The sequence below is a fragment of the Pan troglodytes genome, chromosome 3 (assembly GCF_028858775.2).
Source record: "Pan troglodytes isolate AG18354 chromosome 3, NHGRI_mPanTro3-v2.0_pri, whole genome shotgun sequence".
NCBI classification, from domain to species: Eukaryota; Metazoa; Chordata; class Mammalia; order Primates; family Hominidae; genus Pan; species Pan troglodytes.
Window position 1 is genome coordinate 21,167,833 of NC_072401.2, and position 25,241 is coordinate 21,193,073.

Sequence of the window (25,241 nt, forward strand, 5' to 3'; positions counted from 1 at the left end):
GGTGAGTTTTAGATAGCTTAACTCCAGAACACATATGCTTGTCATTCCTCTGCGATACTGAATACAAATCATTCTTATAGTCCAGGGAGGAGGGCTTAAAAGGTCACGAACTAGGAGCTCTACTGAGTCTGACACTGGAGATGCTAGAAGTAAGGAAACTATAATAAGTCTTGAGGAAGCTGGAGATGAGAGATTATAAAGTAAAAGTAGCTGAAGATACAGGATATAAGATTTTTTTAAAAAAAATTCTTTTTCTTTTCAAAAACGTTAGTTAAGCATGCATTGCGCTAGGCATTGGGGATAGAAAAGCAATAAAGACAATTTCAGTCTAGTGAGAAAGATAGGTAAATACATTATAATAAATTTTAAAACTTAGATTTGTATGCAAGGTTCACAGAACATTAGAGAAATTAGACATAGACAGAATTTATTAATTCATTTTATTCATTCAGAAGACATTAGTTGAATACCCACTGCATTATGCTTGAAGCTGGAGAAATAAAAAGGGCAAAGTTAAAATCCTTATCCTGAGGAAACTCACAATCTAATGAAGATGCTTCTGGGGTGCTGGTCAAGTAGCAAGGATGGAGCTACAGGAGCACAGAAGGATTACACAGCCTCGAGTGCTCAGACAATGCCAATTTAGTGTTACCTAAGCAAAAAGTTAGGGCTTTGGGTTGGCAACAGTAGAGGATGCTAAAGAGGAGTGCAGTGGACAGGTCCAAAGGGCTTGGACTTAACTATGACAACCCAAATTGTTGCTGGTGGAATGCAATACAAGGGAATATGCATTTTCCTGCAGCATCAGTTTTGTTATGATGTGGAGCATAAAATCGTGCTTTTCACTATTAAATATTTTTACTATTAAAAATAATGTAGAGCACAAAATCGTGCTTTTTACTATTTAAATGCGGATATACTGTGAAGAATGCAATAGCATATGAGATTCATAAAATACGACAGGAAACGAATTTCCACAGCTAGGCTTATGATTTAGCCAGATAGAACAGGAAACTACAAGAAAATCCCACAGCTGGGCATGCAGATGGCTTCGGCTCTCACCCCTGAAGACTCGGGGGGAGGAGTTCACAGTCTTCAGTTCTCCGAGTATTGAGGGTAAGATAGCTGAGGAACAATGAGTATTAAGTGTGCGAGAAAAGCGTTTAGGAGTTAAGCGCATGGACTGAAGAGAGGCTAGGGCGCAGGCGACTGGGAACCCGTCATCGTCCCTCTGCTCTCCGGACCCGTCATCGTCCCTCTGCTCTCCGGACCTCTTATTCGAAAAACATCCTCCACCAGGTGCCCCTTTGTCGCCAGAGACAGCGTCTGCAGTTCGTGAGCTGCCCCCTGAACTCCTGGCGCCTGGTTGCCTGGGCAACCCTCTTCCGGGGCGCCTCCGCGACCTCTTACCATTGGTTTAGACGACGCAGCGTGCGTCTGACGCCATTGCGCGGCGCGACCAGGTTCAGGGGCGGGCCGCGCGGAGCCTCATTTCCCCAAACGCAGGCGCTCGGTGGCGGTAGCCGCGGTTGTTGGCCGACTGAGTGCCGGGCATAAGCCCCCCGCGGTGGGGGGCAGCTGGTGTGCGGATCGCGGCGGGAGAGAGGCGCGGTAGGAACGGGTCCCCGGAGCCGTGAACCGCGGGTACGGGTGTCCTGTCCGCGCTCTCTGCCAAGCCGGCTTGCTTCCTGATCTGTTGCTAGGGCCGCTGGACCCCGTTGCTAAGGACCCTTGAGATCGTGAGCGCTTGGAGTGTACCCCTCCTTTCCTGGGGTAGAGGGTCAGTCGAGAGTAGCCTTCGTTAACCTTAATTGAAACTGGTAAACTCCTCCCTCGGCCCCTTTAAAAAATCTCTGTTTTTTCTTTATTTTTTTTCTGTGTCTTCCTCTTTTGCTGACTTTGATAGCATCTTGGCCCTGGACTGGTCTTTAAGTATCTAGAAGTGAGTGTGGGAGGGGTGGCTGGGAAGGTGGAAAATAGATTCTAAGACCCCTAAGCAGATTCTGCGACCCTAATACTGGCCCTTTTAATTTACTTTATGGTAAAAAAGGGACTGGGATAAGTGACTATTGGGCTCTGGGTCTTTTAGAATTTGACAGAGCTTTACAAATGGAACATGGTTTCTTTAGTGGGGCTCTTACTTACACGTTTGGAACTTTCTAGACCTGGATTAGAAAGCAGGGCTCTGCTGACTGAGAATTGTTTTAGTTCAGTGGTCTTAAGGCTGAGTACGGGAGAAAGTACATACAGGGAAAGAAATAGGCTATATCAGCTGCCCAAACAATGATAGAAAGTACACTTTCCTACCATTGACACAGACACCCGCAGTCCCTTGTAGATAGATGACCTGTAGCAACCAAGGAAGCTTTAAGGGGAATGTGTGGGCTTCATAGGGTGGTTTGTTTGCTTTCTGATATTGTGACATAGTTTAGGTGTTCGAAGTTAAGTGGATTTATGGATTCTAATATCTATAATTACAATGTTTATCTTGTTTTGTAAAAGAATGAGCGGTGACCTTGATAATATTTGTAACACAAAATAGTTCTTACAGGTTCGCTTCTCCCCATCACTGCTCCTTTACACCATCCTCTACATGTTATTTAATGAAAAACCACTTGAAAGGGTTACCAAGGATAAGATTTTTAAAGCTTTCTTTCACAAACAACTCATGCTCCAGGCTTGTCAGTGGCATGCTTCCAGGTGGATATTATTTTAAAAAATTGACTACATTTCCCGTCGTCCCTTGGTGTCCGTGGAGAATTGGCTCCAGGACTCCCTCCCTCCCCCCAGTCTCTTTCAGATACCCAAATCCACCCATGCCAAAGTCCTCCAGTCTGCTCTCCGTATCCGTGGTTGGGTCAAATCTATAGATGTGGAACCCGCATATACGGAGAGCCAACTGTAATTTGTCCTTAAGGTAAAGGATAAAAATTTCAAGTGAAAAAGCAATTGTTTTGGAAAGAAATTCTCTAATACAGGATTTTGAAAGGGGATGTAGACGTGTTTGCATTACTGTATGTTTAATGCTGAAAATTATATATTGTACATAAAAGTTGTCCTGTATACTCATAAACTGTAGAAGCTCGATTTTCTACCATGTTTAAAACTTTTTCAAATGAGTTTTGGTGACTTTTTGAACTCATTCAAAATATAATGCAACACCTCACCATTAGTTTGTTACAGGAACAACTTTTTGACCTGAAGGAAGATAGAAATTTAGCCATAAAATTCCATCCAAAACTTCCACTGAATTGGTAGGTAGTATTGAAAAATGTGCATCATAATTTGATATGGCTGCCTATGCCCTTGTTATGTTTGTGGGTACGCGTCTTTGCTGTGCATCGCTTTTATCTGTTGCAGCTGTTAACAATTGATGATCAAGAGAAATTGGACTTCAGCTGGTCTTCAAATTGATGTAGCCCAAGATGTTAAGCCAGATTTTTTAAAAACGACAAAACATGTGGTCTCACTATTAGTAATAGTAATACTGAAGAACACTTTGTACCATTGTAAAGAAAATTATAATAATAGCTAAGACTCATGTGGCCCTTACTGTATGCCTCCCATTATGGAAATGTTGTTTTACATATATTCTTACTAGTCTTCATCAACACTTAAAGTAGTTCCTGTAATTATGCCCAATTATAGAGTTGAGGAAACTGATGCATTTTTTTTTTTTTTCAATAGAAACTTGTGTTGTTCCCCCTCCAGGAGCTTCTCAAAACAGAAGTCGGGCACAATATTAAATACTTGTTGAATGATCACAGAAGTACAATAGTAGGTTAACATATTTAAAGCTTCTCTCAGCTTATTTTAGACTATTATCTGACAACTTTAATGAGATTTTAATTACCGTAGTATTAGAAAATGCCCTGGGAATGGAGGTGAAGTGTGATACTGGGAAGTAAGTCATCTGCTGGTAGTGGGATGAGATAAATGAGATCAATGTATTAAATCAAGGAAATTGAAATTATTCAGTGTGCAGAAGCAAGCTTACATTTAGTTTATCTTTACATGGTATCAGACTTTAAGCTGGTACATCATGTTTGAGATATCTGGCTAAATTTTATAACATGGAGCTTTGTCCTCCTTTTGAGGATTTCTAACTTGTTAAGTGAATTAAAAGCATTTCTTGTGAGGAATCATTTTAAAAAGTATCAGTGTTTATCCTGAAGAAGAAAAAATGAAGGAGTTAAGAGTTAATGCCATCAAATATTTGAAAAGGTGTCATTTGGAGGTGGAAGAGGACTTTATCTGTGTTGTCCTAAGGGAAGATCTTACACTATACTTGAGAGGCAGTCATTATTAAAGGCATTAAAATGAGACGTGTGCTAATAGAATAACTAGATTGTCGTGGAAGTGAGGGAACAGAGTAATCAAGTAGAAATAAGGACACAGGATAGAAATCAATGCCATAGAAATACACATTTGAGAAACCAAGATGAGGAAAGGCTTCATGGAAGTTGGGAATGAAGCTTGGCTTAAAAATACCAGTAGGCACTTGGGTATATGAGTGTGTGTGTCTGTGTGTGTGTGTGTGTGTGTGTATATATTGCTAGAGATACAATTGTAGAAATTGATTGGATTAGCTAGAAACCTTGGGGTATGAACTAGAGTCCTCCATTAGCAGAAAAAAAGGAACTGTGTAAGGGAAAAATGAACCAATATTCCCTGGGTGAGTAACTTGAGAGATAATTTCATTTGCACCTCCAGAAAACCTTGACAGGCTTTTATTTCCCTCTTTAAACAGGTCAGGAAGTCGAGGTTTAGGGAGGTTAAATAATCTGCCTAAATTCATAAATTTCATAATTGGTAGAACTGAGATGCAGACCCATATTTGAGCCCAAAGCTCTTTCTTTCTCATCACGTGTAGCATTGAGTGTAGGAAATGAAGGAAAAGGAGACAATGGTGATTCTAAGTTTTTCAGTCTGAGGACCAGAAAACTGGTGGTACCCTGGGTTAACAAGGGGTTCATAATAACTTCAGTGTGACAACCTCGGTTTTAGTTACATTCAGTTTAAGGAGCTTGTGATACATTGGGTAGGAGAGTTCATTATGTCACTGGAAAAGTAGAGCTTGATGTGCACATGTTAACATTTGGAGCTTTGGAAATACAGAGGCCAGAGAAGATGGAGAAGATGATAGGGAATGTACCAACCACTCCTTTCAGAAATCTAGTCTTTGTTTTGTAATGTGGTCAGAGGATTGGAAGTGAGTTTCTAACAGTTTATTTTGACAATTTGAATGGAAAAAAAGTTGACTTTTGTACATCATTTCTTGGAGATGATTATTTTGCTGTTATTGATACTATTGAAGTTGACATAATTTCATGTTTTCTCATTAGTCTTTTCCAGTATTTTGCTCCATATCAACTTTTTTGTGTGTCTTTTACTGTACTGTATACTCTGTTCTGGTTTTGTCTTTTTATTGATAACAAATGCCCCTCCAAACAAATTTTGAAATCAACTTTTTTTTTTTTTTAACTGCAGGAGTGAAAGGGAAGCAATGCAGAAATCAGAGGGCTCTGGAGGTACACAGTTGAAAAACAGAGCAACAGGTACAGAGCTTTGGTTTTTAAGTGAAGAGGTCAAGTTTGTTAATGGCACTTTCTGTGCTACAGATGGATGCAGGGTGAACTTTATTGCTTGTACCTAGTTTCTATTGATGTTCTGTTTTTTTTCCAGGTAACTATGATCAAAGGACATCATCAAGCACACAGATAAAACACAGGAATGCAGTTCAGGGAAGCAAATCCTCATTGTCAACCAGTTCTCCAGAGTCTGCAAGAAAACTTCATCCTAGACCAAGTGATAAACTGAACCCTAAAACAATTAATCCGGTAGGTCCAAAACTATTCCTAACTCAGTAGATTTTTTAAAGGCATTTCGCACAGTATTGAACAATGCTGGATGCTGTCTTGAGTTTTGTCCCTTTGCTAGTTTTGAGCTAATAATGAGAGAAGGGCATGTGGTTATTATGATGAAGAACTGAGATAATCAGTCACATGTGGGAGTGAGTATGGGGGTAAGGAGACATAGACATTAACCTGTTTGGGATATCGCATTGTAGTGCATAGAAAATTGCACTTTAGCTTTAGATTTTATTTGCAGTGTTGTTTTACTTCCCCATATCAATGAATAAACTGTATTCAGTTGCCACAGAATGCTTTTCGTGCTTCTATAGTTGCATAAAGGTCTCTGACCTTTCCTCTGTGTTCTGTAAATTAGTTCCACCAGAAATCCTAGTTGTAGTACTAACCTCTTTTGCCCTCTCCTAACAATTTAATGAGATTTAATAAACATGGGATTTATGCAGTAAAAATATTCAGAAGTGAACACACCTGTGCAACAACACCAGGTGTTATTTGCCCCATGCCCAACTTTGGTAGGGTGAGATGTTAGTGATTTCAGCCTTCGAAGGGGATTGTGAGGGTGGCTGAAGCTCCTGACTGACTGTGGTGGTAGGTAGGGGTATGGCAGTTACTTAAGGAAGCAAAAGTATAGTGAGCTCTCCAAGACAGAAGGAGTGTCCGACTGGATAAAAGCAAAGTGACAAGTAGTTTGAGCGGCTATGTTCCTTTGCTTTTTTCTGTAATCTACAGTGTCAAGGAAATTGAATACCTGAAGAAGGCCCTAATAATCTTGTTGCTCTCACTTCCTTTGCTTATGTTTAGTTGAGGGAGTTTACGGTGACGCTTCAATTTTCTTCCTCTCTTTAAAGAAGTACTTTTTGAATTAATAATATTTAGTGACCTTAGTCCTAAGTTTTAGTAAAAATCGAGGAAAGTTTTGGGAAATAGTTAAATAATTTGACCCGAGAAAAGCATGTGTAAAAGCTACCAATATAAAACAAATGAGTTGGAAGTCAGAATAATGTTCACCTTTGGGGCGAAAGGTGGGCAGGGATTTGGGAGAGGCAGTGGAGGCATCTAGTGTGCTGGAAACTTTCAGATTTTTCAACTCTGTTGATAAACAGGTGTGTTCATTTTTTGTGAATTCACTATTGTGATTTATGCACATTAATATTTTAAATATTTGAATTAAAAAATTTTTTGAAATGCTAATTCAGTGTAGTATGGTATATAACATTAATGCAGAGTTGAAATATGGTCTGAAATTGTTAAAAATTGAATGGGATAACATTTTTCACTTTAGACTTGGTAAAATTTGGTTAAAATCGATAAAAGTAATCTATTCATAAAAAAAATTCTGATTTTGTGGAACATGGAAGATGAAACCATGATTATCTCTAGAATAAAACTGAAAGGCAAAGAAAGGAATTGTTTAGCATTTCAATCAGAAATTTAGTCTTTGTGGGTATATTGAAATTTTAGGGATTATTTTCATGACCTGTAAGGGGCAAAAAGAAAGATCATTTGCTTGTAGATGGTAGAAGTCAAATATGTTGATAGTATAGTACTAATTTGTCTTAATTTTTTCTCCAATATGTGTAGCACTTTTTCAAACAACTTTCTTATCGGATATGCTTGTTACTTGAAAATAATTTTTAAAACTTGTATTTCTTTTATAGCAGAAATTATAACTAGATGAGTGAAACATTCGTCTTGTGAATTGTTACACATAACATGGATTGAATTTTGGAAATGAATCTTTTTTTTTTGTGAGACGGAATCTTGCTCCGTCGCCAGGCTGGAGTGCAGTGGCACAATCTTGGTTCACTGCAAACTCCGCCTCCTGCGTTCAAGCCATGCTCCTGCCTCAGCCTCCCGAGTAGCTGGGACTACAGGCACCCGCCACCATCCTGGCTAGTTTTTTGTATTTTTAGTAGAGATGGGGTTTCACCGTGTTAGCCAGGATGGTCTCGATCTCCTGACCTTGTGATCCACCCGCCTCAGCCTCCCAAAGTGCTGGGATTACAGGCTTGAGCCACTGCGCCTGGCCAGATATGAATCTTTTATTGTAATTTAATTTGAACGAATTTTCTCCTATGTGCTTTTACTCAAAACTCATGCTTTTCCAGAGGAAAAAAGAGCTGATTCTAAACTTTTTAAGCACATTTTAAAACTACCACTGTGTGTGACCTAAAAAAAATTATCTAGTTATATCTTTAAAACAGGTCAATTTATATTTTGTAATTTAGACAACTATTTTTCATTTGATTATATATTAAAAGTACCATGTGATAAAATATTTACTTTTTGTTCCTAAATCCTCTTTAAGTCTCTTATCAATTATATTGAAATTATTTATGCTGTAATTGTTTAACTGTTGTGATTGACCATCCCTTAAATCATCTTTAAGAGTAGGTATAAAATCAAGCTATTCATATATAGCAAAACTGAAAGGTTATGAAGTTATATATCTAAGAAAATACATCCAGGCATATATTTGTGAGAATCTTCCCCATCTTCAATTCTCTCCCTCCTGCCCAGCGCAATCCTTTGTTTTTTATAGAAGCCTAAAGCCAGTTTGGAGAAATGTGACTACCTACGCCATCTGTATTTGGCTGAAGCACAAAGTAGGAGATGTGCAGGTGGCAAAAAACAAATATACTTTTTCTGTACTTAACACCCCTTCTCCATAGAGTCCTCACCTTGAAAGGTCACAGTGGGGAAGAAGGTAGAAAGAACTATCATTCCATATGTGGTTTCAGCCGCGTTCAAGCATCCTGAATCGTTAGGGGAAAAAAGAGATGTACCAAGTGTGGTCGTGGTATTCTAGTAGAGAGAGGATTGACAGTTTTTCTCAACTGTGTTGCTGAGTAGAAACGGTGCGCTTCGATACCAGCTTGGCGGTTTGAAAAGCAAAATGGCTGTGTGCTTCTGACCTCAGAAGTATAGGTGATAGTAATATTTTCATTTTTTATTTTAGTTTGGTGAACAGTCACGAGCGCCTTCTGCATTTGCAGCTATTTACTCTAAAGGAGGTATTCCTTGCAGGTAAAATCAATATGATTTATAACTGACCAAATTATTCAAAATCATTGAGTAAAATGAATACAATATTTAGTTTAAATGTATTGTAAGTTTTATTTACTAGTGAGGTTGAAATAAAGATGACTTTATTCACACTTTCTTTTGGACTGGTATAGATTCCTGGATGTTGTTGAAGAAAACCATTCTAGTTCCAAAATACAGTTATTGGGATCTATGGATAAACCATCAGTTTAAGAACTTTACTTGAACCCTTTTTCTAAAATAATCAATTTAAGCATTTGCAGGCTTGGGCAAGTTGCAAATTAAAAAATCCTATCTTGTTGGTAAAATGAAAGTTGTCAATTTAATGAAATTGTTTATATTTCATAATAAATACATATGGCTGTTTTTGCTTCATTTTGGATATAATTCTTGCCACCTTTCTAGACAGATGTCAGAACTTTAAAAAAAAAATACTACGGATAATGTATCATTTTACAATTTATTTCTATAAAGCATTTATTTCTTCAGAGTTCATCCAGTTTTAGCCTGTTGTAGATGATAGAAAATTTTATTTTGATTATGGAAATAATCACAACATTTATTTATTTTTGTTCCAAAATTCAAGAAATCTAGTTTTTAATGGTATTTTCGGATTTGGAGTGAAAAATAAGCTCAAGAAATACTCTTCAGTTTATTGTTATTTCATATTTACATTCTGAATTGAAACCCTATTTAAAGGTTCTTAATTCTCTACTCCCCACCCCTCCAAAACTTATTGTTGCAAAAATGTAAAAACAATATTAGAGAGACGTCTTACTCTTATGAACATAAGCCCAAAGGAGTCAAGAAGTCGAGAACATTACAAAGGAGTTCAAAGAAGCATTTAGGTTGATGGATTAAGTTCACTGTCATGATTGTGATGATAGTTCCTTGAGTGTATTCGTACATAAAAACATACCAAATTGTATACTGTAAATACATGCAGTTTATTGCGTGTTAGTTATTCCTCAGTAAAGGCTGTAATCCCAGCACTTTGGGAGGCCAAGGCGGGTGGATCACCTGAGGTCAGGAGTTCGAGACCAGCCTGACCAACATGGAGGAACCCCATCTCTACTTAAAAAAAAAAAAAAAAAAAAAAAAAATTAGCCGGGTGTGGCGGTGCATGCCTGTAATCCCAGCTACTGGGGAGGCTTAGGCAGGAGAATTGCTTGAACCTGGGAGGCGGAGGTTGCGGTGAGCCAAGATCGCGCCATTACACTTGAGCCTGGGCAACAAGAGTGAAACTCCGTCTCAAAAAAAAGCAGTTAAAAGAAGCAGAAATCCTAATTCAGGGGCCACCACTTTGTAACCCTAAATGGGCCATTTTACCTTCCTGGCCTCAGTTTTCTTCTCTTTAACAGAGATGAAACTTGGTTTAGCCTTCAGGTTATTAGTGTTAGGGTTACATGATCTATATCTGAAAAACAATGTTCCTTGTGCAACATTTTTAATAATTACTATGTTTTGTTTGCATTTTTTCATTTCTGTAGATTACCTATTGTGTCATATCACTGAAAGATACCACCTGGCATATCTGTGTTAAGATTCACAGACAGCAACATGCTTAAGCACCAAAACTGTAACCGTAACACATGTGGGTCACTTTTGCTGTAAGACTAGGAATGTGTAGGATTATTGACATTACTTTGTAAAATGTCCTTGTACTATCTTATAAAGTTATGGTATTCCTACATGTTACAAAATAAATCTGATATGGTTATACTGTATGTTAGATTATCCCTGCTTAATAGAGAATTATATTTTTCTTGTTGCATTCACTAACTTTTATATTTTAGATTGGTACATGGTTCAGTAAAACACAGATTACAGTGGGAATGTCCTCCTGAAAGTCTTTCATTTGATCCACTTCTTATTACTTTAGCTGAGGTAAATATGCCATCTCTTGAATATTTATCAGAAAATAAACATTAAAAATTGCATTAAATGCTACTTTGTAGCTTGTCAGTAAATTTCATTCTATGCCTTTGAAAAACGAAGCACACAATAGGCATTGAAACACCACACACCCTTAGGAATGAATTATGATTCTTATATAGTTATTTGAAATTGATTAATCAGCTTTATAAACATGGAATTAGTCTGCATAGGGATTTGTAGATAACTAGATGAAATATTTGTACTTACTTCAAAAAAATATGTGGACTCATAATGAGGAGAGATTTTTTGGTACTAGTGAAATAAGGAAAACATCAGGGATTAAACTGAAAACTGTCAGATAGTGGTAAGTGGTTCTATGTACAACCAATCGTGTTGACATGATGTGTTTCTTAGGGAATTGATACTACCTACCTAAATGTTCTTCTGGTGAATACTCCAGCTCTTTGCTTGTACATTTCCAGTACAATATCATGGAGGTGGTTTTATAGACTATTTAAAAAAAAACTTTTGATAGCTTCCTTTATATAATTTAACATTTGTGTCAGGAAAAATGTTGGTGGAGTCTTAGCTTCAAGTGAATCATTGCTATCTTCTATGAATTTTATTCTTAGAGTTAGAAGTAGGGAAATGAATTAACCAGTTGTCTTGTATTTAAACTTTTAATTACTTTTTAAAAGTTAAGGATCGTTTTGTTGTCATTAGTAAGAAACAAATGATTAGAGTTTGGGTGATATTAGTAATAAAACACCTGAGTTCTTTCACTGATAGTTTTACTTAGATTAGTTACTACTGTGTAACTTACTCTATAAACATGGCAGTGCCTTTTTAGGTTAATATCATTTGCCTTTCCTATAAAACCAGTGGGGAGGACCAAGTGGGAGCAGAACTGAAAAATGTAATTTTGCCAATTGAGATTCCTTAATTAAAATGAAACATCAAAATCTCTGGTTCCTCATTTAATTCTCCAAATATGTTTACTCTCTTAAGAGTAAACTAACCAGTTACTAGCAAAAACTGTAAGTTTTTGTTTTTCTTAATTTATTGCTGAGTATTACAAGCAGTGTATTTTTATAGGTAGCCTATTTTGAAATTCAGTTTTGAGGTTGGCATTAAAGGTTAGGCTGGGTGCTGTGGCTCATGCTTGTAATCCCAGCACTTTAGGAGGCCAAGGCAGGAGGATCACTTGAGCCCAGGAGTTTGAGACCAGCTTGACCTACATAGGGAGACCCTGTCTCTACAAAAAAGAAAAAAAAAAAAATCACATTAGCCAGGCACAGTAGAGTGAGATGCTATCTCAAACACACACACACACACAAAATTAGTTATGTTTCCTTATTTTTTAAACCTTAAGCCTTTTAAACCAGGTAGCAAACCATGTTTTTTTTTTAGACTAATCAAAACTGGTGATAGCTTTGAAAGTGTAGTGAAGCTAATCATATTGTACAGGGAGTGCTTTAATTTGGGATATCCTTAAAGGGACTCTAACTTCTGCTTAAAGTCAGCCTTTTATATACCTGTTGTCCAAATGTCAATGCTTTTCTTTCTGTATTGAGTAGATTTTTATCTTTCTCCTGGCCTCATTTACTAACAGATAAGTAGTGACAGAAGAACCACTGCTGAAATCCACTTCAGCATTTAATCTGAGAGTTTTTATCTCGAAAATGAACAGGATACAGGACACTACTATTTGATCCAAAATGACGCCCATGTGCTTGGCAGGATGGTTTTCAAAAGCATGACAGCTTCAAGGAAAGGAAATGTTTGATTACTATTTGGAAGCAGATATTTAGGTCTGAAGGACAAATTATTTGAAAATTGGTTTTTCTAAGCATGATTTTGCAGCTGATTATATTTCTTCATAGATAATTAGTCAAACTAAAGGGGTTTACTGTTGATTTTGGTTTGCTTTATCATTTCGAAAAAAGTCAGATGGCCCTTTTGACTCACTATGATTGGTTAAATCATAAAAGAGTACTAGCTAATTGTTTCTAATGCATTTAGGGTGAAAGGCATAGTGAGATATGATCTACAGTTTTTTAAAATATTTTCATACTGCATTTCAGTATTACAAATGACATTTAAAATCTTAACATGCCTTTAAAATGCATATAGTATGATACTTGCTTTCTAAATACGTTAATATAAAATACTTAAATATGAAGGAAATTTATTTTAGAAACTTATTAAGTCATAAAATCACTAAATGTAGGGGATCTTATAGCCATGCATTCATAAAGGAGTGGTTATAAACATAGACTAATTTGCTCTGCTTTCAGAAAGTGAGTGTACATAACAAAATCTTTTTATTATCCTAGCGAGTTTCCTTTCTTTTTGTCTGTAGTTTCATTTACCTTTCCTTTTCCTCCTTCCATTTCCTGCTTTTTCCTTCCTTCCTATTTTATTTTCTCTTTCTTCTTATATTTTTTCTTGCCTCCCCTGTTTTCCATTTCTTTTCTTTTCCTTTTTCTTATTTTTTTTTTCTTCTCCCTTCCTTCCCTTCTGTGAGTAGAGATTACTCCTGTCTCATGTACAGTTGGCCCTTCCCATCCATGGGTTCCACATCTAGGGTTTTAACTAGCTGCAGATCGAAACTATTAAAAAAAATACAATGCAAAAATAAAAAATACAAATAATACAATATAAAAATTATTGATGAAGCATTTCCATTGTAATAGGCATTATAAGTAATCTAGAGATTATTTAAAGTATATGGGAGTATGTGCACATACTATGCTCTTTTATATGAAGAACTTTAGTATCCACGGGTTTTGGTATCCATTGGAGGGGGGGCCCTGGAACCAGTCTCCCTTGGGATACCAAGGGACCCTTTGTCCCACAGTTTCTCAATGTAATTGAAATTGTAACTACTGAAATTATAATCATGATTAGGAAAACAATAATGAAATTTTTGATTTTTGTTTAAGCAAGTAAAGACTCAATTTTTCTGTTATTAGCATAATGAAATGGGTAGTAAATCATGTTTCCTCTTGGTCTTTGTCAGGGTCTGAGAGAGACTAAGCATCCATACACTTTTGTGTCAAAGGAGGGTTTTAGAGAATTACTTTTGGTCAAAGGTGCTCCTGAAAAAGCTATTCCTTTGCTACCTAGACTGATTCCTGTGCTAAAGGCAGCTCTGGTATGTCATTTATTTCATTGTACTTTATATTTGAAAACATGGTAGAAAAGAAAGCTGTAATATATTTAGAATATTGTATGCCTTTTTCCCTCCAAATTATATGCAAATTAGTCCTTTATCTGTGATTCTGACACATTTGCAGAATTAGGCAACTGTTACTCAGGGCCAGATAACTACATACTTGAAGACATCTTTAGAGGATGTACTAAAGGTAAAAAGGGACATTTTAAGTAATTAGAGGAAGTAATGAACCTCAAATCAGTCTTTCTGTATGCTACATATATTTTAGTTAATGCTTCAGTCAGATGGAAAATTTGTTTTTTGCTTCTAGATGTCCTGTGTTGAAGGTTATTTTTAAAATTCTAGGTTTTGTTGACTATCTTCTGATTGTAGATGTTTAATCTTATCCTTTTCTCTACTTGCTTGCCCTTTTTTCTAACCTATCTTTTCTTTCCTTTTCTCCTCTCTTCCCTGATGCCCATACATCCCCCAACTAACCAACCTTACAGGTCCATTCGGATGATGAAGTGTTTGAAAGAGGATTGAATGCTCTAGTTCAGCTAAGTGTCGTTGTTGGTCCTTGTCTAAACGACCATCTGAAGCATCTGCTTACAAGCGTAAGTACTGCAAAGATTAGATAATGATTGACTGTATGTATCATGCACCATCCATATCTCTTCATGATTTAACAATGTCAAATCTTCAACCCAAAACCTTAAAAATCTCCCTCTACACACTGCTTTGAATGTGTCCCAGAGATTCTGGTATGTTGTGTCTTTGTTCTCGTTGGTTTCAAAGAACATCTTTATTTCTGCCTTCATTTCGTTATGTACCCAGTAGTCATTCAGGAGCAGGTTGTTCAGTTTCCATGTAGCTGAGCGGTTTTGAGTGAGTTTCTTAATCCTGAGTTCTAGTTTGCACTGTGGTCTGAGAGACAAGTTTGTTATGATTTCTGTTCTTTTACATTTGCTGAGGAGAGCTTTACTTCCAACTATGTGGTCAATTTTGGGATAGGTGTGGTGTGGTGCTGAAAAAAAATGTATATTCTGTTGATTTGGGGTGGAGAGTTGTGTAGATGTCTATTAGGTCTGCTTGGTGCAGAGGTGAGTTCAATTCCTGGGTATCCTTGTTAACTTTCTGTCTCGTTGATCTGTCTAATGTTGACAGTGGGGTGTTAAAGTCTCCCATTATTATTGTGTGGGAGTCTAAATCTCTTTGTAGGTCACTCAGGGCTTGCTTTATGAATCTGGGTGCTCCTGTATTGGGTGCATATATATTTAGGATAGTTAGCTCTTCTTGTTGAATTGATCCCTTTACCATTATGTAATGGCCTTCTTTGTCTCTTTTGATCTTTGTTGGTTTAAAGTCTGTTTTATCCAAGACTAGAACTGCAACCCCTGCCTTTTTTTGTTTTCCATTTGCTTGGTAGATCTTCCTCCATCCTTTTATTTTGAGCCTATGTGTGTCTCTGCATGTGAGATGGATTTCTTGAATACAGCACACTGATGGGTCTTGACTCTTCATCCAATATGCCAGTCTGCGTCTTTTAATTGGAGCATTTTAGTCCATTTACATTTAAAGTTAATATTATGATGTGTGAATTTGATCCCGTCATTATGATGTTAGCTGGTTATTTTGCTCGTTAGTTGATGCAGTTTCTTCCTAGCCTCAGTGGTCTTTACAATTTGGCATGATTTTGCAGTGGCTGGTACAGGTTGTTCCTTTCCATGTTTAGTGCTTCCTTCAGGAGCTCTTTTAGGGCAGGCCTGGTGGAAATGCAAATCAAAACCACAATGAGATACCATCTCAGACCAATTAGAATGGCAGTCATTAAAAAGTCAGGAAACAACAGGTGCTGGAGAGGATGTGGAGAAATAGGAACACTTTTACACTGTTGGTGGAACTGTAAACTAGTTCAACCATTGTGGAAGTCAGTGTGGCGATTCCTCAGGGATCTAGAAGTAGAAATACCATTTGACCCAGCCATCCCATTACTGGGTATATACCCAAATGACTATAAATCATGCTGCTATAAAGACACATGCACACGTATGTTTATCGTGGCACTACTCACAATAGCAAAGACTTGGAGCCAACCCAAATGTCCAACAATGATAGACTGGATTAAGAAAATGTGGCACATATACACCATGGAATACTATGTAGCCATAAAAAATGATGAGTTCATTCCTTTGTAGGGACATGGATGAAACTGGAAATCATCATTCTCAGTAAACTATCACAAGGACAAAAAACCAAACACCGCATGTTCTCACTCATAGGTGGGAATTGAACAATGAGAACACATGGACACAGGAAGGGTAACATCACTCTCTGGGGACTGTTGTGGGGTGGGGGTAGTGGGGAGGGATAGCATTAGGAGATATACCTAATGCTAAATGACGAGTTAATGGGTGCAGCACACCAGCATGGCACATGTATACATATGTAACTAACCTGCACATTGTGCACATGTACCCTAAAACTTACAGTATAATAATAATAAAATAAAATAAAAAAAACCTTAAAAATCTCATCATCCTTAGCAAAAAATATACAGATCGTTCATAAAACATTTTACTAATGGACAGTATTACTATTTTTTTTAAATGGAAAGCACCTACATGAGCAGAGTTCAGGGTTATAATAAAAAGTAAACCACCCGGGCGTGGTGGCTCACACCTGTAATCCTAACACTTTGGAGGCAGAGGTGGGTGGATTGCCTGAGCTCAGGAGTTTGAGACCAGCCTGGGCAACATGGTGAAACCCCATCTCTACTAAAATACAAAATACTAGCCAAGTGTGGTGTCATACACCTGTAGTCCCAGCTTCAGGAGGCTGAGGCAGGAGAATTGCTTGAACCTGGGAGGTGGAGGTTGTAGTGTGACAAGATTGTGACAGTGCATTCCAGCCTGGATAACAGAGCGAGTCTGCACTTCAAAAAAAAACCAAAACTCGAATGGATAAAAGCTAATGAACGGTAAGATGGTATTATGCTCATGTTGATTAACTATGAATGTAAGCAGTGCCCATACACTGTCTTGTGTAATTATATGTTACCAAACATGTTTAAGTATTTTTGTTTTTCATTGCGATGTTTTAGTGAATCTGTAAATTGCATTCAGGAAGAGACCTTTTCCTGATATGTGTAACTTTAATCTTTAATATAAATATTTACTGGGACCCTGTGCAGCTCGTGAGGTTCCCAAGACCACTCTTAGGTTTGATGATTTGCCAGAAGGATCCATGGAACTCAGGAAAGCTGTTACTGGCTGTTATGGTTTCTTACAACACACAAAAAATAAAGATTAAAATCAGCAAAGGTAAGAGGCACATAGGGCAGGGTCCATGAGAGACCAGTCATGGAGTTTTCAGTTTTCTTCTAGTGAAGTTATTCATGCAGTGTTTTTTTTTTGTTTGTTTGTTTGTTTTAATTATACTTTAAGTTCTAGGGTACATGTGCACAACGTGCAGGTTTGTTACGTATGTATACGTGTGCCATGTTGGTGTGTTGAACCCAGTAACTCATCATTTACATTAGGTATATCTCCTAATGGTATCCCTCCCCCGACAGGCCCTGGTGTGTGATGTTCCCCTTCCTGTGTCCAAGTATTCTCATTGTTCAATTCCCACCTATGAGTGAGAACATGCCGTGTTTGGGTTTCTGTCCTTGAGCTAGTTTGCTGAGAATGATGGTTTCCAGCTTCATCCATGTCCCTACAAAGGACATGAACTCATCCTTTTTATGGCTGTATAGTGCCATATTTTCTTAATCCAGTATATGTGCCACATTTTCTTAATCCAGTCTATCATTGTTGGACATTTGGGTTGGTTCCAAGTCTTTGCTATTGTGAATAGTGCCGCAATAAACATACATGTGCATGTGTCTTTATAGCAACATGTTTTATAACCCTTTGGGTATATACCCAGTAATGGGATGGCTGGGTCAAATGGTATTTCTAGTTCTAGATCCTTGAGGAATCGCCACACTGTCTTACACAATGGTTGAACTAGTTTACAGTCCCACCAACAGTGTAAGAGTGTTCCTATTCCTCCACATCCTCTCCAGCACCTGTTGTTTCCTGACTTTTTAATGATTGCCATTCTAACTGGTGTGAGATGGTATCTCATTGTGGTTTTGATTTGCATTTCTTAATGGCCAGTGATGATGAGCATTTTTTCATGTGTCTGTTGGCTGCATAAATGTCTTCTTTTGAGAAGTGTCTGTTCGTATCCTTCACCCACTTTTTGATGGGGTTGTTTGTTTTTTTCTTGTAAATTTGTTTGAGTTCTTTGTGGATTCTGGATATTAGCCCTTTGTCAGATGAGTAGATTGCAAAAATTTTTTCCCATTCTGTAGGTTGCCTGTTCACTCTGATGGTAGTTTCTTTTGCTGTGCAGAAGCTCTTTAGTTTAATTAGACACCAGTTGTCAATTTTGGCTTTTGTTGGCGTTGCTTTTTGTGTTTTAGACATGAAGTCCTTGCCCATGCCTATGTCCTGAATGGTATTGCCTAGGTTTTCTTCTAGGGTTTTTATGGTTTTAGGTCTAACATTTAAGTGTTTAATCCATCTTGAATTAATTTTTGTATAAGGTGTAAGGAAGGGATCCAGTTTCAGCTTTCTACATATGGCTAGCCAGTTTTCCCAGCACCATTTATTAAATAGGGAATCCTTTCCCCATTGCTTGTTTTTGTCAGGTTTGTCAAAGATCAGATGGTTGTAGATGTGTGGTATTATTTCTGAGGCCTCTGTTCTGTTCCATTGGTCAATATCTCTGTTTAGGTACCAGTACCATGCTGTTCTGGTTACTGTAGCCTTGTAATATAGTTTGAAGTCAGGTAGTGTGATGCCTCCAGCTTTGTTCTTTTGGCTTAGGATTGTCTTGGCAACGTGGGCTCTTTTTTGTTTCCATATGAACTTTAAAGTAGTTCTTTTCCAATTCTGTGAAGAAAGTCATTGGTAGCTCGATGGGGATGGCATTGAATCTGTAAATTACCTTGGGCAGTATGGCCATTTTCACAATATTGATTCTTCCTATCCATGAGCATGGAATCTTCTTCCATTTGTTTGTGTTCTCTTTTATTTTGTTGAGCAGTGGTTTGTAGTTCTCCTTGAAGAGGTCCTTCACATCCCTTGTAAGTTGGATTCCTAGGTATTTTATTCTCTTTGAAGCAGTTGTGAATGGGAGTTCACTCATGATTTGGCTCTCTGTCTGTTATTGGTGTATAAGAATGCTTGTGATTTTTGCACATTGATTTTGTATCCTGAGACTTTGCTGAGTTGCTTATCAGCTTAAGGAGATTTTGGGCTGAGACGATGGGGTTTTCTAGATATACAATCATGTCATCTGCAAACAGGGACAATTTGACTTCCTCTTTTCGTAATTGAATACCCTTTATTTCTTTCTCCTGCCTGATTGCCCTGGCCAGAACTTCCAACACTATGTTGAATAGGAGTGGTGAGAGAGGGCATCCCTGTCTTGTGCCAGTTTTCAAAGGGAATGCTTCCAGTTTCTACCCATTCAGTATGATATTGGTTGTGGGTGTGTCATAAATAGCTCTTATTATTTTGAGATATGTCCCATCAATACCTAATCTATTGAGAGTTTTTAGCATGAAGGGTTGCTGATTTTGACAAAGTCCTTTTCTGCATCTATCGAGATAATCGTGGTTTTTGTCTTTGGTTCTGTTTATATGCTGGATTATGTTTATTAATTTGCATATGTTGAACCAGCCTTGCATCCCAGGGATGAAGCTTATTCACTTGGTCATGGTGGATAAGCTTTTTGATGTGCTGCTGGATTCGGTTTGCCAGTAATTTATTGAGGATTTTTGCATTGATGTTCATCAGGGATATTAGTCTTAAATTCTTTTTTTTGTTGTGTCTCTGCCAGGTTTTGGTATCAGCATGATGCTGGCCTCATAAAATGAGTTAGGGAGGATTCCCTCTTTTTCTATTGATTGGAATAGTTTCAGAAGAATGGTACCAGCTCCTCCTTGTACCTCTGGTGGAATTCAGCTGTGAATCCATCTGGTCCTGGACTTGTTTGGTAAGCTATTAACTATTGCCTCAATTTCCAAGCCTGTTATTGGTCTATTCAGAGATTCAACTTCTTCCTGGTTTAGTCTTGGGAGGGTGTATGTGTCCAGGAATTCATCCATTTCTGCAAGATTTTCTAGTTTATTTGCATAGAGGTGTTTATAGTATTCTCTGATGGTAGTTTGTATGTCTGTGGGATTGGTGGTGATATCCCTTTTATCATTTTTTATTGCGTCCATTTGATTCTTCTCTCTTTACTTTATTAGTCTTGCTAGCAGTCTATCAATTTTTTTGATCTTTTCAAAAAAACCAGCTCCTGGATTTATTGATTTTTTTGAAGGGTGTTTTGTGTCTCTGTCTCCTTCAGTTCTGCTCTGATCTTAGTTATTTCTTGCCTTCTGCTAGCTTTTGAATGTGTTTGCTCTTGCTTCTCTAGTTCTTTTAATTGTGATGTTAGGGTATCAGTTTTAGATCTTTCCTGCTTTTCTCTTGTGGACTTTTAGTGCTATAAATTTCCCTCTACAGACTGCTTTAAATATGTCTCAGAGATTGTGGTACATTGTGTCTTTGTTCTCATTGGTTTCAAAGAACATCTTTATTTCTGCCTTCATTTCGTTATGTATCCAGCAGTCATTCCGGAGCAGGTTGTTCAGTTTCCATGTGGTTGAGCGGTTTTGAGTGAGTTTCTTAATCCTGAGTTCTAGTTTGATTGCACTGTGGTCTGAGAGACAGTTTGTTATAATTTCTGTTCTTTTACATTTGCTGAGGAGTGCTTTACTTCCAACTATGTGGTCAATTTTGGAATAAGTGTGATGTGGTGCTGAGAAGAATGTATATTCTGTTGATTGAGGGTGGAGAGTTCTGTAGATGTCTATTAGGTCCACTTGGTGCAGAGCTGAGTTCAATTTCTGGATATCCTTGTTAACTTTCTGTCTTGTTGGTCTTTCTAATGTTGACAGTGGGGTGTTAAAGTCTCCCATTATTATTGTGTGGGAGTCTAAATCTCTTTGTAGGTCACTCAGGACTTGCTTTATGAATCTGGGTGCTCCTGTATTGGGTGCATATATATTTAGGATAGTTAGCTCTTCTTGTTGAATTGATCCCTTTACCATTATGTAATGGCCTTCTTTGTCTCTTTTGATCTTTGTTGGTTTAAAGTCTTTTATCAGAGACTAGGATTGCAACTTCTGCCTTTTTTTTGTTTTCCATTTGCTTGGTAGATCTTCCTCCGTCCCTTTATTTTGAGCCTATGTGTGTCTCTGCACATGAGATGGGTCTCCTGAATACAGCACACTGATGGGTCTCGACTCTTTATCCAATCTGCCAGTCTGTGTCTTTTAATTGGAGCATTTAGCCCATTTATATTTAAGGTTAGTATTGTTTTGTGTGAATCTGATCCTGTCATTATGATGTTAGCTGATTATTTTGCTCATTAGTTGATGCAGTTTCTTCCTAGCCTCGATGGTCTTTACAATTTGGCTTGTTTTTGCAGTGGCTGGTACAGGTTGTTCCTTTCCATGTTTAGTGTTTCCTTCAGGAGCTCTTGTAAGGCAGGCCTTGTGGTAACAAAATCAGCATTTGCTTGTCTGTAAAGGATTTTATTTGTCCTTTGCTTATGAAGCTTAGTTTGGCTGGATATGAAATTTTGGGTTGAAAATTCTTTTCTTTAAGAATGTTGAATATTGGCCCCACTCTCTTCTGGCTTGTAGAGTTTCTGCCAAGAGTTCTGCTGTTAGTCTGATGGGCTTCCCTTTGTGGGTAACCCAGCCTTTCCTTCTGGCTGCCCTTAACATTTTTTCCTTCATTTCAACCTTGGTGAATCTGACAATTATGTGTCTTGGAGTTGCTCTTCTCAAGGAGTATCTTGGTGGCATTCTCTGTATTTCCTGAATTTCAATGTTGGCCTGCCTTGCTAAGTTGGGAAAGTTCTCCTGGATAATATCCTGCAGAGTGTTTTCCAACTTGGTTCCATTCTCCCTGTCACTTTCAGGTACACCAATCAGACGTAGATTTGGTCTTTTCACATAGTTCCATATTTCTTGGAGGCTTTGTTCCTTTCTTTTTACTCTTTTTTCTCTAAACTTCACTTCTCGCTTCATTTCATTCATTTGATCTTCAATCACTGATACCCTTTCTTCCACTTGATTGAGTCGGCTACTGAAGCTTGTGCATTCGTCATGTAGTTCTCGTGCCATGGTGTTCAGCTCCATCAGGTCATTTAAGGTCCTCTCTACACTGGTTATTCTAGTTAGCCATTCATCTAATCTTTTTTCAAGGTTTTTAGCTTCTTTGCAATGGGTTCGAACTTCCTCCTTTTGCTCGCAAAAGTTTGATCGTCTGAAGCCTTCTTTTGTCACCTCGTCAAAGTCATTCTCCGTCCAGCTTAGTTCCGTTTCTGGCGAGGAGTTGTGTTCCTTTGGAGGGGGAGAGGCACTTTGATTTTTAGAATTTTCAGGTTTTCTGCTCTGTTTTTTCCCCATCTTTGTGGTTTTATGTACCGTTGGTCTTTGATGATGGTGACGTACAAGTGAGGTTTTGGTGTGGATGTCCTTTCTGTTTGTTAGTTTTCCTTCTAACAGTTGGGACGCTCAGTTGCAGGTCTGTTGGAGTTTGCTGGAGGTCCACTCCAGACGCTGTTTGCCTGGGTATCAGCAGTGGAGGCTGCAGAACAGCGAATATTGCTGAACAGCAAATGTTGCTGCCTGATCGTTCCTCTGGAAGTTTCGTCTCAGAGGGGTACCCGGCCGTGTGAGGTGTCAGTCTGCCCCTACTGGGGGGTGCCTCTCAGGCTACTCACAGGTCAGGGACCCACTTGAGGAGGCAGTCTGTCCGTTCTCAGATCTCAAACTCCTTGCTGGGAGAACCACTACTCTCTTCAAAGCTGTCAGACAGGGACATTTAAGTCTGCAGAGGTTTCTGCTGCCTTTTGTTTGGCTATGCCCTGCCCCCAGAGGTGGAGTCTACAGAGGCAGGCAGGCCTCCTTGAGCTGTGGTGGGCTCCACCCAGTTTGAGCTTCCCAGCTGCTTTGTTTACCTGCTGAAACCTCAGCAATGGCGGGCGCCCCTCTCCCAGCCTTGCTGCCGCCTTGCAGTTCTATCCCAGACTGCTGTGCTAGCAATGAGCGAGGCTCCATGGGCATGGGACCCTCTGAGCCAGGCACAGGATATAATCTCCTGGTGTGCCGTTTGCTAAGACCATTGGAAAAGTGCAGTATTAAGTTGGGAGTGTCTCTATATTCCAGGTGCCATCTGTCACAGCTTTGCTTGGCTAGGAAAGGGAATTCCCTGATCCCTTGCGCTTCCCGGGTGAGGCGATGCCTCGCCCTGCTTCGGCTCACACTTGGTGCGCTATACCTGCTGTCCTGCACCTACTGTCCAACAAGCCCCAGTGAGATGAACCCGGTACCTCAGTTGGAAATGCAGAAATCACCTGTCTTTTGCGTCGCTCATGCTGGGAGCTGTAGACTGGAGCTCTTCCTATTCGGCCATCTTGGAACCGCCCCCCTCTTCATGCAGTGTTTACTTCTTCCAGCAACAATGTGTGGCAACGTGCATGGAGTATTGCCAACTAGAGAAGCTCATGTGAGCCTTAGTGTCCAGGGTTTTTATTGGTGTCTGTCATGCAGGCAAGACTGCCTGCCTGTGTGGTTGACATTAGTCTACACCCTCTCTAGAAATCGAGCTAATACCCTGTGAACCAAAGTTCCCATCATAAATCACATTGTATAGACTACCTGGTGTCACCCGAAACTCCCATGTTGACAAGGATACCCTATCCGGGAGGACATTCCAAGAGCTTAGAGGTTATCATTCAAGAGCTAGGGGCAAGGCCCAAACTTTAGGCAAGGGAAGTTCTATACCGCATACTGATAGAAAAATTAAAGAGTTAGATAGGACCTCCCTGTCTGCATTCTTCTGTATTTCACAGCTGAGGTATGATTTTGATAATGGTTCCACTGTTTTTTCTTGGATCCATCCATATGAGAGATCCTAGAACTGTATTTTTAACTTCCTATTCCACAACTAGGAACTACCTGTTCCAATACACCCTAGGAACTACCTGGTTAATGGTATAAGAAGTAGGTGTGATGGTGACTCTATCAGGATAGGTATGCTCATAGGTGGTAGATGAAATTCCATGAGGTTTCAGGTGAGGAGAAGACATAGTGAGAATAGACTTTCAAGCCTTGACATATGAAGAGTCTTATAACAGAAGAAAGAGAATCTTGGCAGATATTTGTAAGCTTCATGTCAGGGGGTGTGGCTGACCAACTACAGGAATTTCACACTAGTATACAAAGTGACTCATTCAAATATTCAGTAGTTTAATAATAATCTCTTGCACTCTGCCCTCCTGTTTTGTGCCGGGTATGCCAAGCAGTGAGAATATAATCTGAGCAGAAACAGGCATGCTCTCAGTCCTTGTGGAGATTATTGGTTTTGGTTTTGGGTTTTTTTTGTTTTTTTGTTTTTTTGTTTTTGCAGGTGGGTGGGGGATGTAGAAATAAGCAGCAAGGACATCTGCTGAGAAAATTGGGATGGAGTCAAAGGGATGTGATATGTAGAGAAAAGGAATCACACTGGATCCTTCCTCAAAGTCAGTCAAGGAAGGCTTCCTAAATAGCCTCTAAGTCCCACCTCCGATGGCAGAAAGAAAAGACCAGATTAACAGTTGTATACATTTGTTTTGTTTTCTAATCTTTCTGGGTCAGTGGCGTTTATCTTTGGTCACTTGCATTCCTCCTCAGAGCTCTGCTTTTCCTAGACAAGGACTGACTGAACGGGTATTTAGCTTTCCTGGGCTGCCAGCACTTTGGGAAGACCTAGACACCACCCTGACCATCAGATCCTGGTGTTATATAAAGAGTTCTAGAAATAGATTGTGTGAGGGTTAGTTCCTGGTCTATTACCACTAACTATGAGACAGACACCACTGAGGATGTCAATGAGGTGCTATCGGACCCCCTTCGTCCCTCACCCCCATCTTCCATACCTTTCAGCCTCAAAGCCTTCATTTTTATGGGGTTTATAGACTTCTACATTAGAAGTTTATTGGAAGAAAGGGTATTATTCTTCTAGAAAAAGTTTTTCAAAACCAGTTACTGAACCCCTATATACAACTCATTTTTTCCTCTATGCAAAATAAGCTGTAACTTTTCTGAGCTGCAAATGTATGGGACTTTAAAGAGGGAATGAATCACCTGAAAATCTTGCTTAAAAATGTAGATTCTGGGCTTCTGCCCTGGG

General features: G+C 38.8%; 1 protein-coding gene across 50 annotated transcripts in view; it reads left to right on the plus strand.

Moving 5' to 3' along the window:
• Positions 1 to 1,431: 1,431 nt before the first annotated feature.
• Positions 1,432 to 25,241, plus strand: part of PACRGL (parkin coregulated like) — a 54,568-nt gene continuing 30,758 nt past the window's right edge. For 4 of the 50 annotated variants that reach the window (XM_063808666.1, XM_063808672.1, XM_063808677.1 and 1 more), the window contains exons 1-8: positions 1,434 to 1,644; positions 3,174 to 3,254; positions 5,491 to 5,558; positions 5,686 to 5,840; positions 8,833 to 8,900; positions 10,715 to 10,805; positions 13,819 to 13,953; positions 14,463 to 14,570. In XM_063808666.1, the coding sequence (XP_063664736.1) occupies positions 5,507 to 5,558; positions 5,686 to 5,840; positions 8,833 to 8,900; positions 10,715 to 10,805; positions 13,819 to 13,953; positions 14,463 to 14,570 (609 nt within the window). In that variant the 5' untranslated portion in view covers positions 1,434 to 1,644; positions 3,174 to 3,254; positions 5,491 to 5,506. Of the gene's footprint in view, positions 1,821 to 2,551; positions 2,701 to 2,790; positions 2,918 to 3,173; positions 3,255 to 3,687; positions 3,778 to 5,490; positions 5,559 to 5,685; positions 5,841 to 8,832; positions 8,901 to 10,714; positions 10,806 to 13,818; positions 13,954 to 14,462; positions 14,571 to 19,848; positions 20,005 to 25,241 lie in introns of those variants that run through there. The other 46 variants (XM_009447413.5, XM_063808676.1, XM_063808667.1 and 43 more) reach the window with 40 other exon arrangements.